The following is a 12724-nucleotide window of genomic DNA, read 5'->3' as shown; positions in this document are numbered from 1 at the left end:
CATCCCATCCAGCCATCAATGCAGGAACAGGCAGGCTCCCAACTCGACCGCCTGACGTTTCTCCCGACACTTGGAGAGTCCCACAGCCCTTCTCACTTCCCCAGCTTCATGAGTGACGGACTGGGGAGCAGAAAGTCTCTTCTACTGTCTCACCTTTTCCCCTCCTGCTGCCGTTCAGCTCACATTCTCTGGTTTTGTTTCCAGGCAAAACAGGAGTGTTTATAGGTTCCCTCCTTCTAACAGGTTTTCTTATGTGTGTCCACAAAGCACTTCTCTAAACCCAAGTTCTTTTGTGACCCCCCAGAACACAGTGCCAAGAGCCCCTCCCCACCTCACTCCAGGACAGCACCCACATCCAGGAGACTTGATCTCTGTGGACCTGATCTCCTCCTCCTTTTGCTGTCTGGTACACCTCAGACCCTGCTCCCTCAGGTCCCACCTTTCATTTACCCTCCGTGCTCCCACCTTGCTCCCCACAAGTGAGTCTTACAGCTTTGGAGGTTCAATTCCTCGAAATGGTTCCTTACCACCTTGACCCTGTCCTCACACTCTTTCCTCCAGGAAGACTTCCCTCTCCCCAGTCTAGGCTCTAGAGACAGACAGATCTGAGAGAATGCTGCTCAAGCAGGTACCAGCTGTGCTACCTTATCCTCTCTAGTCCTCAGTTTCTTCATCTGTAGAATGGGCTGTCAGATATGCTGTGAGGCCTAAGTGAGGTGATGGATGTGGACGTGCTTAGCACAGTGCTGGTACCTAGGTGATGCTCTGGGAGCCAGTCTCCTGTCCTTTCCTTCAGGACAGCTGCCACCCCCACTGTCCCCCAACTCCAGCCTGCTGTCAGGAACCTGCCCTTGTCTCTGTGCACTGGCTGCTTCCGCTCCCCCCACTGCCCCTGGGCAGAGGGGGATGAACCAGGGGACTCAGGGCCATGCAGCCACCATGTTGAGGGGATGGGGCAGATGCAGGGCTCTGTGGGGACCTCAGATCTGAACTCCATCTGCAGGGCTGTGTCCTCAATCTACCATGCATGACACCTGGGGTGGCATCCACTCTCCTCCTTCCTGGAATTAGTAGGGGCCCCTTATGGCCTGGGGAGGGGGAAGGGCTCCCACAGAGTCCCCTGAGGCTTTGAGAGGACAAGGAGGCTGGTGGGAGGGGAGGGAGGGGAGGCAGGGCAGGGGGAATACCGACCACACAATATTCCGAGTCCCTGCTCCTTTCCCATCCACCCCCACCCCTCCACCAAACACGATCCCTGGGTTAATTTTTAGCATCACAGCTCTCACATTAGTCACTCCCTGTCACCCACCTACACGGCAGGAGGCTGCTGTGCTGGTGCCGTCATTCCGTCAGCTGAGAGGTGGGATCCAGCCCCACCCTGGGCACCCCCTCACTCTCCTTGGGGTGCACACGGCCAGCCAGGAGCCCCCCTTCAGCCTGGGTAAGCGGTGCTGACATCACTGCCAACGCTAGCTGTTTGGTGGGGGAGGGGAGGAACAGGCTGGTAAGAGAGGGGCTAGGAATCTATTCTGGGAGGAGAAAGCCAGGGAGGCTCTGGCAGCCCCCCACCCCCAGGAAGGTGCCAGGCTATGCCCAGGCAGCTGGTCTCCTGGCAGCTGGGGGCTCTGGGAACAAAGGTGCGAGAGGTCCCCTCCCCTAGACCTGAGTTCCTGGGAGCTGCTGTTTGTCATCACTGCAGAGCAGCTGTTCAAACAGGGAGCTCGGGGAAGGTCCATTTTCTTAATCAAATGTCCTCCCTCCCCAGGACCAGGGAGGGCAGGGCAGCCAGGTGCAGGTGCCCTGGCTGGAGCCAACACCCAGCCCCGAAGGGATTTGGTGAGAAGGGCCCACGGATGCCAGCTACAGATGGAGCAGGGCAGGGGCCTCCCCACCCCACCCTCCAGGGCTGAGAGGTGGGTAGGTCGTGGTCACCCCTGTGCAGGGCTGGCCCCAAGGAAGCATTCCTGTATATTGAGCACCTGCCATGTGCCAGGCTGTGTTAGTCCCTGGAGGTACAGTGTAACACAGCTGAGTTTCCTGCCTTAGAAAGGCAAAAGGCAGATACAAAAGAAGTCAGTAAAATTACCAACTGGGAGTAAGTGCTATAAGGAAAGAAAAATAGAGGGCTCAAGATAAAGAATAACGGGGACAAGGAATTTCTTCTGATCAGATCAGGAACATCTCTTTAAGGAGGTGATGTTTCAGATGAGATCTGAGGATGGAGGAATCAGTCTCGCAAAGACTCTTCCAGGCAGAGGAAACAGTATGTGCAAAGGCCAGAGGCAGGAAAGAGCTTGGCATATTTGAGAATAGGACTAGAAAGAATAGTGTGGCTTAAATATGATGAGTGACATAGGAGGAGAAACGATTTGCGCTTGAAGAGAACGGCAGGGCCCAGATCCTGGAGAGCCTCGGGCAGGGCATCCCAGTATAGTCGCAGAGGTTGTGCACTGCACAGAGGCTCACAGCTGCCAAACTGTTGGGCCCGTGTGGCTGCTGTCAACCCACAGGAAGGGATGCGTTTTTGTAATTTGTCTGCCCAGAGGGACAACACATTATGGCTAGGCCATGATAAAGAGTTTGGATTTTACTTTTTTATTCCAGGGGAAACCATAATGGGTTTTAAGCTGAGGAGGTTTGTGACCCAATTTCCTTTTTGGAAAGATCACCCGAACTGCTGTGTGAAGGGGTGGTCCAGGGGTGAGAGAGGAAGCAGGGAGCCACTCAGGAGGCAAGTGCAGTGGTGCAGGAGGGAGAGGCCTGCCTGGTGCCACTTAGACCTCTCAAAAGCACCCCTTGTATGCTGATTACTGCCAGGGAGGAGCGCTGGCTCAAGAGGCTCAGAACTCAGGCCCAACTCTGCCACTTACTTTCTGTGTGACCCTGGACAGGTCACTTGCCCCGGGTCACCTCAAAGAAGGTGGTGACCACCTCTTGAAAATGCTTTGAGCACACACTGTATTTATCGAGGCTCTATTATGTGCTAGCGTTGGGCAAGAAATAAAGCAGTGAGTAACACAGGAGAGGTCCCTGAGTCCTGCTGTATGGAGTATACTTCCTAATGGGGAAGAGAGCCAGGCACAAACCAAAACCCATCTGGGTCGAGACAGTTTCAGATGGGGATGAGTAGTATGATGGAAATAAAACAAGGCTCTATCAAAGCAGAGGGTGTGACAGTATTTTAGACCAGATGGGACAGCCTTGGGGAGGCCAAGCTGAGTACCAAAGGAGTCAGCTATGGACAGAGCAAGTGCAGAGACCCCAAGGGCAGGGCATCTGAAGTGTACTGTGGGCAAAGTGGCCAGAGCAGGGAGCGAAGGGGGAGGCAAGAAATTGAGGAAGGCAGGAGTCAGATATCCCTGTGTAAGAGTTGGAATCTTATTCTAGGAGTGATGGGAGGCCTCTGAGGAGTTCTAGAGCAACAAGTGACCAGTGATTGGGCCTGTCACAGGTTGGGTGGGTGATGGCTAAGGTCTCCTGAGCAGGAGACCCCAGACCCCCGGGAGAAAGGGTGCCAAGCAGTTGTTTACACAAGGATAGTTAAGAAGTATAGAGAAGCCTTGACCCCACCAGTTGTGGTATTTGGGGAGGGAAGTTCTAGATACATTAAACACGAGGCCCAAGGTCTGAAGGGGTATGGGGCCTCGAGTTCAGGACCATACATGTAAGTTAAACTCTCCTAGTCTGTTTCCCTGGCTGCAGGCTCCGAGCAAATAAGATGTAAAATATAGTGAGTGTGAGAGTGTGTGTGTGTGTGTGTGTGTGTGTGTGCACGTGCGCGCGCGCTGGGGGGCAGGGTGGTGGAGTCAGAGCTTGCCGAGCCCAATCCTCCCCCTCAGGCAGTCACCACACTGACACAGATGCAAAAAAAACCATCGATTTTATACAGTCTGTGGTTCAGAAGCAACAATATGCAAAACGGTGGAACAGTCTGTGCTGCCCCCATCCCCCCCAGACATGCCCATTCCTGTCCCCCAAGGGGCAGAGGACCCAGAACCCCTGCCGGGCAAGACCCCACTTAGTTATAGGCTCCTGGGAGGGGCCAAGCCCTTAGAGGTCAAGGCTGGGAGGGAGGGGGACCAGCGCTGGTTAACTGGAACTATGTGGGGGGATGGGGAAACGACTGGGCATAGGCCATTTCTCCCCAAGGCCAAGGGTGGGGAGCAAGTAAAGCTGAGGAGAGGGCTTCGTGGGACAGGGTCCTCTCACCCGGAGAAGGGGTTTTCTTGGACACCCCACAAGGCACTACTGACCCAGATGTAGGATGGCACGCCCCATCTTTGGCCCCCGAACCTCTCCCAACCCCGAGCTCGCCTAGTTCTCCCGTGCCCACCTCCCACTGTGCTTTTGGGGAGGAGTAGAGGGGCCTGGGGCTCGGGTTCATTCACCACTCTGCACAGCCAGGAAGGCAGGCCAGCTGGGGCTGGCAAGGACCCTCTCCCGCCGCCTTGGGCTCCCGGAGTCTCCGCGGCCAGGCGGCCGCCCCCGCCCCCTTTTTGCACTGACTGGAAAGAATAAATAAATAAATACCTTCCCCCGCCCGCCCCCACCCCTACAGCTGGCTCTCCTCCTCCTCCAGGGAGCGGTTGAGTCCGGGGATGAACTTGAGCAGCCGCCGGCGGAAGCTGCGGTACTTGGTTTTGCGCAGGCCTGGGCCGCACAGGGCCTGCTCACGGGCCTCAGTCCAGAGAGCGCTCGGCGCGCCCACGCCGCCGCCGCCGCCCCCGGGGCCCGCGCACCGCACGCTGGCGCTGCGGCTCAGCACCGCCCGGGGCCCTGGGGCCAAAGCGTCGGCGGGGCCCGGGCCGGGCGCGCGCGCAGGGGGCGGGGGCGGCGGGGGCTCAGGCGGTTCAGCGCCCCCGAAGAAGCACGTGTGGTAGACGGCGTCGTCCGCATCGCCCCTGGCCCGACGCGCACCGCCGCGGGAGCCCCCGGGGGCGGCCAGCAGAGGCCCGAAGGGCAGTGAGCCCGGGAGCAGGCCCGCACCGTACAGGCTGGAGCGCACGGACTCCAGCGTGTCATAGATGCTCGGGTCCTTCACCACGAGGCCTGCCGGGGCAGAAGACACGAGGGAGGGCCGTCAGAGGGCACGGGTAGGAGACCTCAGCTCCTTCCTGTTGACCATCTGTGTGGCCCTTGGGCAAGTCACAACCTTGAACCTCACTTCTCTTGTCTGTAAAACAGGAATTATACACTCAGATCCTTATGAGGATCACTTATGACACAAGAGCCACGGAAGGGGTCTGAAACAAACTCTTGGAGCCTTCCTGTTCCCATCTGTAAAATGGAGATGGTACTATCTTGTACTTTCCTTCAAGGGACAATCGTGAGAATAAACTAAAAATGTGTGTGCATCAGCCTGGGGCAGCATTGTACCCAAAGTAGTAGCTCAACAAACCTTTCTTCACTTTGGAGTGGGAAGTAACCCACTAGTTCTGAGGGGGAAGCAGGAATGGGGGTATCAGTAGGGGTGCAAGTAGCCCTTCACACCCCTAATCTACTCACCGTGCACCAGCCGCTGCTCCTGCACCATTAGGGACCTGTATTCTCCCCACTTCTCATACAGGGTTTGCTGTAAGAGACACCCCCCGCCTCACTGTCGGGAGCTAGCAAGAAACTAGCAGGAGGTGGGTACAGACTGAGGGATCAGGGAGCACACAGAATAAACCTTAAGGTTAAAAGGACGTTTAGGACTTTCCTGGTGGTGCAGTGGTTAAGAATCCGCCTGCCAATGCAGGGGACGCGGATTCCAGCCCTGGTCCGTGAAGATACCACATGCTGCCGAGCAGCTAAGCCCGTGCGCCACAACTACTGAGCCTGCGCTCTAGAGCCTGAGAGCCACAAGTACTGAGCCCGTGTGCCACAACTACTGAAGCCTGCACCCCTAGAGCCCGTGCCTCGCAGCAAGAGAAGCCAACGCGATGAGAAGCCCGCGCACGGCAATGAAGAGTAGCCCCCCGCTTGCCGCAACTAGAGAAAGCCCGCGCGCAGCAACGAAGACCCAACGCAGCCAAAAAATAAAATAAAATAAAATAAAAGGAGGTTCAAGCAGATAAACGACCCCTAGAAATGAGTGGGGCCGGTAGGGGCAGGGGCTTGGGAAGAGGAGGGTGGCGACTGGATGTTATCTGTGCAGCTTTACCTTCAGGTACTGCAGACGAGCCTCCAGTTCTGCCTTCCGAATTGATGTCCCATACAGAGTTTCCAGTCTGAGGAGGTTGGGGAATCAAAGGCTGAGTGGGCCCACAGGGTGGGGAAACACTGAGAGAAGCTGAGCTCAGGAATCCCTCAGGGACCGCAGCACTTGGACGTACCTGAGAACGTTGCCAGATGCCTTAATGATGTCAACAATTTCCCGATGCCGGATGCCTTCCACGTTCAGGCCATTGACACTAGCGATGGTGTCCCCTGCCAGGCAGAGAGGGGATCAGAATCTGCTCCACGGGGCATGTGGAAGAATTCCAGCCACCTTCACCAGAAAGGGTAGGGGTAATAACCCCACAAAATACTCCTGAACTCCCTACCCCCAGTCATGGTTCTGGGGAGATCTTGTCCAGGCCCGGCACCCCAGCATAGGGCCCAAGGCCCTCAGACATCCACATCTTCACCTCACTCTCAGGAAGCTCTGTCCTCAAAGGCTGAGCCCTCCTGGCAAGGCGGGGCGGCCCCCAGAGCTGGTTATTTTGGTCCAGCCCACAGGCTGTCATGAGACCCAGCCAAGACAGGAAGGGGGCAGGGTGAGTAGCACCAAGCTGGGAACTAACACTGGCCCCAGGCATAAGAGGCCTCAGCTTCTGATACCCTGGGCCACTGCAGAGCCCCCTGACCTCAGGCAGAGCAAGGCACCATCTCTGAGGGCCCATTCCCCATCTGGAAAAGGGGGTGTGGACCCCTGTGGTGGCTACCATGGGGATTAGGAGGGAGGGTGGATGTGAAATTACTTTGCAAAGTTGCAATATACCACTTAGCTACCAGGGGCTGCTGGTAAATAGGCAGGGGAGGTAAGGGCTTAGGGAAGGAAATGGTGACAGGACTGGGTGGAGGTCAGTTTGTGCAGTCGCAGGCTGTCCCTTCCTGGGACTTGGGACTCTAGATTTGGCCAATCCGAAGGGTCTCCTACCGGTGGCACCATTTCCTTGTTAGAGGAAGTATCACAGGTACCCCAGTTTGGGGCCAGGTTGGGAGCAAGATAGGCCCTGATCCTCAATATCAAGCAGATCTAATGGAGTTGTTCCACCCCAACTCCTGCCCATGCTGGATTGCCAGATCGCCAGGGGGAGGAAAAACAGCAGCAGCACCACCTGCTATTTACCAGGCCATGGCTCTGTGCCCAGGGAATTCCCTCACCACAGTGACGTGAGGACATGTTACTGCCCCCAGTTTGCAGATGGGACTGCTCAGCATCACACAGTAAATGGCAAATTTGCCTAAGTCCAATCCATTCTTCTTTCTGGCCTTCTCAAAATAGGAGGAGGAAGGGAAATTGTTTTCAGAAGAGATTTCTTACCCCCTCTGCTTGGGAGTAAGCTCATACCCCTTTTCCCAGAGCCCTGTGTCCCGGGTTCATGCCCCACCTGGTGTGAGCCCAGCCAGCTGGGCAGGGCTGGACTCATGAACCCGGCAGACAAAGGTCACCATCTCCACGCGCTGCTCCTCCCGGTGGTGAAGACCATAAGTCTGTAATAAAGAAGGGGACCCTCAGCCCAGGGGTGTGGCGAGATCCATCCGTCCCTCTGACCAGCCTCCCAAGCCATCCCTCCCTCTGCACGCAGCTTCTCCCACCTGGATCTCAAAGCCGAAGGTCTGGTTCTCCTCCTTCTCCAAAGTCAGCACTTTCCTGCAGGAGACACGGGGGCCATCTCATCAAGACTGTCAGAATTAAAAGGAGCTTGGCAGTCCCATAGCATGGCCCTCCGCTAATGCTGGGAGTCTGCTCTGGGACATCCAGGCAGGGCTCACTGTCTCCAGTGACAAGGCACACTCATCACAGGTTGTCGGAATGTCCTTTTCCCATTCGCAGCTGAAATCAGCTTCACGGAGCCACACAGCATCAGTCCAGCCCCTGGTGGGGGAGGCACTGGAACGGCTGACCCCCAGAGCCGATGGACTAGCTGAGTTTTTCAGCCACACTCCCAGCTTTCTAGTGAGCCCCAGAAGACTACTGACTGCCTAGCTGAGGCCCCAAATTCGGCCACAGCCCGCAGCACCGTCCGCTCCAGAGCTCTGGGGAGAGGGCTGGCCCCACCCCCAGAGGCCAGTCACGAGGCTGAGCGCAGACCACAGCTGCTCCTCCCAGCTGCGGTGAGGCCAGCCCACCAGATGTGAGGGCTGGGGGGAGGGGAGCCTCAAGGCCGCCCCTTCCCGCACTGCAGGCCTGCCCACTGGACACAATGGTCTGGAGTAGCTCCAGATTCTGTCTGCTGGGGGAGCCCAGAGTTTCCTCTGCCCACCCCCACACCCCCTTCCTTCCCGCCCAGCCAGAGGCAGAGTTAAAGCAGCCTGCAAAGGCCCCTTCAAGCCTCATGGCCTCAGAAAGGCCCCGGAGACCCAGGCCTCTCAGTGCCCAACCTGACCCACATATCCCCCAAATGCTGAGCAGCAACTCCCAGCCCCAGCCTGAGCTCCTCCCTACTTTGAACGCAGGCCTTTCCCCCTCTACATGTATTGGGGCGGGGAGCAGAGTGACTTCTGTGTCTACTCCACTGCTCTCTGGTTTTCTGGAAGGGTTGGCAAACTTTTTCTGCAAAGGGTCAGACAGTAAATACTTTAGCCTTGCTTTCCGAGACCTAAATTATTTGACAGCCTCCGTCCTATATCGTTCTTTGTTTTTATTTGTACGACCCTTTCGAAATATGAAAACAACTCTTAGCTCAAGGCCAGTCTGGCCGGCGGGCCATAGTCTGCTGATCCATTTTGGAAGAAGCCAGGCCCAAATCAGGACGGGACATGAGCAGAGTGGGGCCTGAGTCAGCACCTACTTCTGCCCTTACCTCAGACCCTTCCTATGAGGCCACCACAGGATGGGACCAGCAGAGGACTGAGATTTTGGATGCAGGGGCAGACAGACTGGAGCAGCTGGACATAGCTTGGCCATGGTTTGGGCCCTCAGAGTTTGCTGGGCTGGGAGGGCTCAGGGTAGCCCCGAAGACTTCTCCTGCTTCCCTCCTCCCAGATCCAGATCCCTCCGGGGAGGGGTAACTGGCAGGGACTGGGGGTGGGTTGAGGAGCACCTGATGACTCAGAAGTCCCTATCTCCTTCCTCTGCCACCCCCTTCACACAGCCCACACCTCCACCTGCCCCTCATTCCTAGCAAGGGTGCAGTGCTGAAAGGGTGGGAGCATGACTCCCCCCTGGCTGGGCTGAGATGCTGTGTCGTGCTGCCCCCAACCCTGCGCCTCACCCTTTTGGACCAGGGCAGGGGCTGGGGTAATGGTGACTCACCGCTGCTGTTCAGGACTCTGGCTGAGATTCTTCCAGCGCACTCCTGAGCCCTGAGTAGGAAGGAGAGTCAGGAAGGAGCAGGTTAGAGGGAGCTGTCCTGGAGCAGATGGTGAGAGCCCTCCTTTGGGGGTTTCTCACCTGGGCTCCGGCCCTAGACCCAGCACCCCATTTCCTGTTGCCTGTGTGTCTGGCCCCAGCTCCACACCTACTGTGGTGCCGGGGTAGCCATCTGCAGAGTGCCACCATCAGCACCGTTCCACAGCTTTCTCCCTAAGCTCTATCCCCACAGCCGGGAGGACTGTGGGGGCACAACAGTCTACTGGGTTCCAGATGCATGAACCTCTGCATGAACCTCTGCGCCCTGTGCTGGCTCCCAACCTGGAGGGTAGGGGGTTTCATTACTCTAGATAGAACAGTCTCCACCCCCAGGGTGCACGTCTGTGGCGGCTCAGGCCCCCTAGACCCCACAAGCTGAAGCAGGGGCTCTTCCCAGATGTTATTCAGGGAAGGGCAGGGGGCCCCTGGGCTTGCCTATCAAAACACTCCAGAGGCCCCTGGGCCGGTCAGGTCTCTCCTAATTTCTCATTCACACAGAGTGGCTCAGGGGAGCCGGGGTCAGAGGCCCAGGTCTGGAGGGCTGAACTCTCAGCCTGCGCATGGAAAGGCAGGGGACAGAGGGGCCCAATCTCCTCCCTCAAAGTAGACTGTTTTTAGGGACCAACTATGGATTCCAGCTGCAGGTGGCCAACTGTGCCCAGCTCCACCTGGGTCTCTCAACATTGCCATATATTTTGTTGCTTTCTGGGACAAAAACAAAAAAACAAAACCTTGGATCTCAAACTTGTCCTTAAGTCTCACTATACTTAAGGAGAGAAATTGGGAGCTCTTTTTTGGGAGGGGGGGGGTCATGGCAGATGACAGAGCTGAGGGGCCCTACCTCTTTTGGGTCCTTGAGAAACTAAAGCAGTCTCTCTCCCTCCCTAAATTATTGATCCTTGGAAGAAGGCCAGCCCCAGACCAGCCCTTGTCCTGTGTGCCCCAAACAGCCCAGGGCCTTCCTGGTCGGTGCCCTTGTTAACCCTCCCGGCAGGCTGCCCCAAGGCCAGGAAGAGAAGGAAGCCCTCCTTCTCCAGAACCAAAGATTGGCCTCAGGGGTGGGGACAGTTCCCAAATGGGCCACGGAGGAAGGACTGGGCCGCATAGAGAGACCCCTTTGTCCTTCCACCCGATTTTCATAAAATGCAAATTCTCAACAAGCTGTTCATTGTGTTGGGGGGAGCCAGGGGCCAGAGGGAGAGGAGGGGGGCTGAGCTGGGAAAGGCCACCAGCCCCTTCTCCCTAACTTGGGTCTTGAGTTCCCCTTTCTGAGCGCTCGGGTCCCCCTCAGGTCAGAGGAAGAGCCCTGCGCAGGGGGAGACTCAAAGGGCGGGCCCGGCCCGCATCCTTCCTGCCCCACGGGCGCCCTGCGACCCCTCCCACCGCGTCCGGTCGCGGCTGACTTCCAGGGAGCGGTGCCCTCGAGCCCCGCACCGCTGACGCAGGGCAAGGCGGCAGGCCCCGAGTTCAGGAATCCGGGCGTCCCCTCGGAAGGTTCGGCGGCGCCGCACGCACTTCCCCCGCTAGAAGGCACGCGGCGCATCCGCCGCCCCCCTCCCCACCCGTAACCCTCGGACTCTCAACTTGACTGGGCGAGCGGCGGGACCCCAGCCCGAGGCCTCCCCGCTCCCACGGGAGAAGCCCGGGCGAGGCGTCCTGGGGACCTCGAGACGCCTGGACGCCGGGAGGAAGGGCTCGGGGGTGGCCGAAGACCAGCTGGGGCGAGGGGAAGGGGACCTGGGGAGGCGGCAGGAAGGAGAGCAGAGAGACGGGGCGGGGGCGCATGGGTAGTGGAGATCCGCCAGGTCGGGGGCGGTGTGGAGCCGGGGTCGCGGGTATGGGGGATTGCTCCTTCTGAGCAGAGGGTCGAGGGGACCCAGCAGGATCTGAACGTGTCCGTGGGGGATCAGCGGGCTGGGGAGGAATGGGGGGACTCGGGGGCCCCAGGAGAATGGTGTGGGGGTCGGCAGGCGCGAATGGGGGCTGCTGCGGGTTGCGCGGGTCCTGAGGAAGGGACCCCGGAGGGTACCGAGAGCCGAGGGGGGGAGCCGCGGGAGTTAGGGGGGATACGCACCTTTCGGCGAGGCAGGGTACCCCCGGACACGGCGAGCGCGCGATACAGCTCGGCAGGGTGATAGTCCTCCAGCGCCGCGTACAGCTCGTCCCCGGGGGTCCCAGGGCTGGCGGCTGCGGCAGGGGGGCCCGAGGCCGGGGTCGGGGTCGGAGGGGCTGGAGCAGCTTCCGAGTCGGGAGCCGGGGCAGCAGGGTCTGGGGCGGCCGCCGCCTCCTCTTTCTGCTGTAGCTTCCTGAGTCGGCGGAGGGTCATGGCTCCGGCGCCCCTCGGAGGCGGCGCTAGCTCCGCGCGGCGGGGCAGGCGGCGACTCGGGGATGCCAGCCGGGAGGGTGGTGTGTCGCCTCCCTTTATAGGCTCAGGGAGCGGGGCAGGCGGGGAGCGGCCTCGCGGGGCCTCGCCCCCCGCACGGCCGGCTCCGCCCCCCCGGCGCCCCCACCCCACCCCCGCTGTCCCGGCGCCCCGCCCACAGCTCCCGAGGCATGCCAGGCTGGGGAAACTCTTGGGGACCAGAGAGCTCAATAGGGGGAAAAAGTAGCCGCGGAGGGGAGGGGGGGTCCAGGGCATCCCGGGGCGGAGCATGGGTCACCGTGATACCTGAGGGACGGGGAGCCTGTGACGGGGCTTGTGCACGAGACTTGAAAATTTAGGGATGGATATCTTTGGAGATTCAAGGAGTCTGGCCGTGGAGCGACCGTAGGAGTCCTTAGGAGGAGGTTTGCAGGCTGCCCAGAGTAAGATTCTAGGAGACCCAAGAGGCTGCGGAGATTTTAGGCAAGGAGAGGGAGGCAGGCGGAGGGGTGAGGTCCCTGATGGGAGGGAAGAGATGGCCCTGAACTAACTGTGCAGAAGCCGCTAGGGAGTGAAAGGGTCCAGGATTTCCCCCTTACACAGCTGTCCCAGAAGAGTTCAAAGAGGCTGCCTCTCCTTTGCATGTCATGGGGAAAGGGAAGAGGGGGAAACCCCAAAAGTAGTAGACTTAATTCTGGCCTGTCCCCTCAGAAGATCAGGAGTTGTTCCTCCTGGATAAACCTTTCCTCACCTCCTGATGTTGGAGCTCAGGTATCCTTTTCCCATCCGATAGATCCTTACTATGGGGTTGACTCATGGCAGCG

At 58.7% G+C, this 12724-nt stretch overlaps 1 protein-coding gene across 1 annotated transcript; it reads right to left on the bottom strand.

Annotated features, from left to right (window-relative positions):
• Positions 1-3865: 3865 nt before the first annotated feature.
• Positions 3866-11988, bottom strand: TAMALIN (trafficking regulator and scaffold protein tamalin). Its single transcript, XM_059082821.2, has 8 exons — positions 11613-11988; positions 9443-9492; positions 7783-7837; positions 7575-7677; positions 6315-6408; positions 6143-6209; positions 5506-5572; positions 3866-5049 (listed from the first exon to the last, which is right to left on the bottom strand). Exons 1-8 carry the CDS (start codon positions 11862-11864, stop codon positions 4553-4555), a joined length of 1185 nt encoding a protein of 394 aa, XP_058938804.1. The 5' UTR covers positions 11865-11988; the 3' UTR covers positions 3866-4552.
• Positions 11989-12724: the final 736 nt, after the last annotated feature.

This window comes from Kogia breviceps, chromosome 12 (genome assembly GCF_026419965.1).
Source record: "Kogia breviceps isolate mKogBre1 chromosome 12, mKogBre1 haplotype 1, whole genome shotgun sequence".
Lineage (NCBI taxonomy): Eukaryota > Metazoa > Chordata > Mammalia > Artiodactyla > Physeteridae > Kogia > Kogia breviceps.
This window is presented reverse-complemented; position numbering and strand designations above follow the sequence as displayed.

Coding starts and splice junctions, on each gene's coding strand:
- TAMALIN (XM_059082821.2), bottom strand. CDS start 11,864: ATGACCCTCCGCCGACTCAGGAAGCTACAGCAGAAAGAGGAGGCGGCG. Junction 6,210..6,314: donor GCATCTGGCAACGTTCTCAG/GTACGTCCAAGT, acceptor CAACCTCCTCAG/ACTGGAAACTCTGTATGGGA. Junction 5,573..6,142: donor CTCGTCTGCAGTACCTGAAG/GTAAAGCTGCAC, acceptor TGTCTCTTACAG/CAAACCCTGTATGAGAAGTG.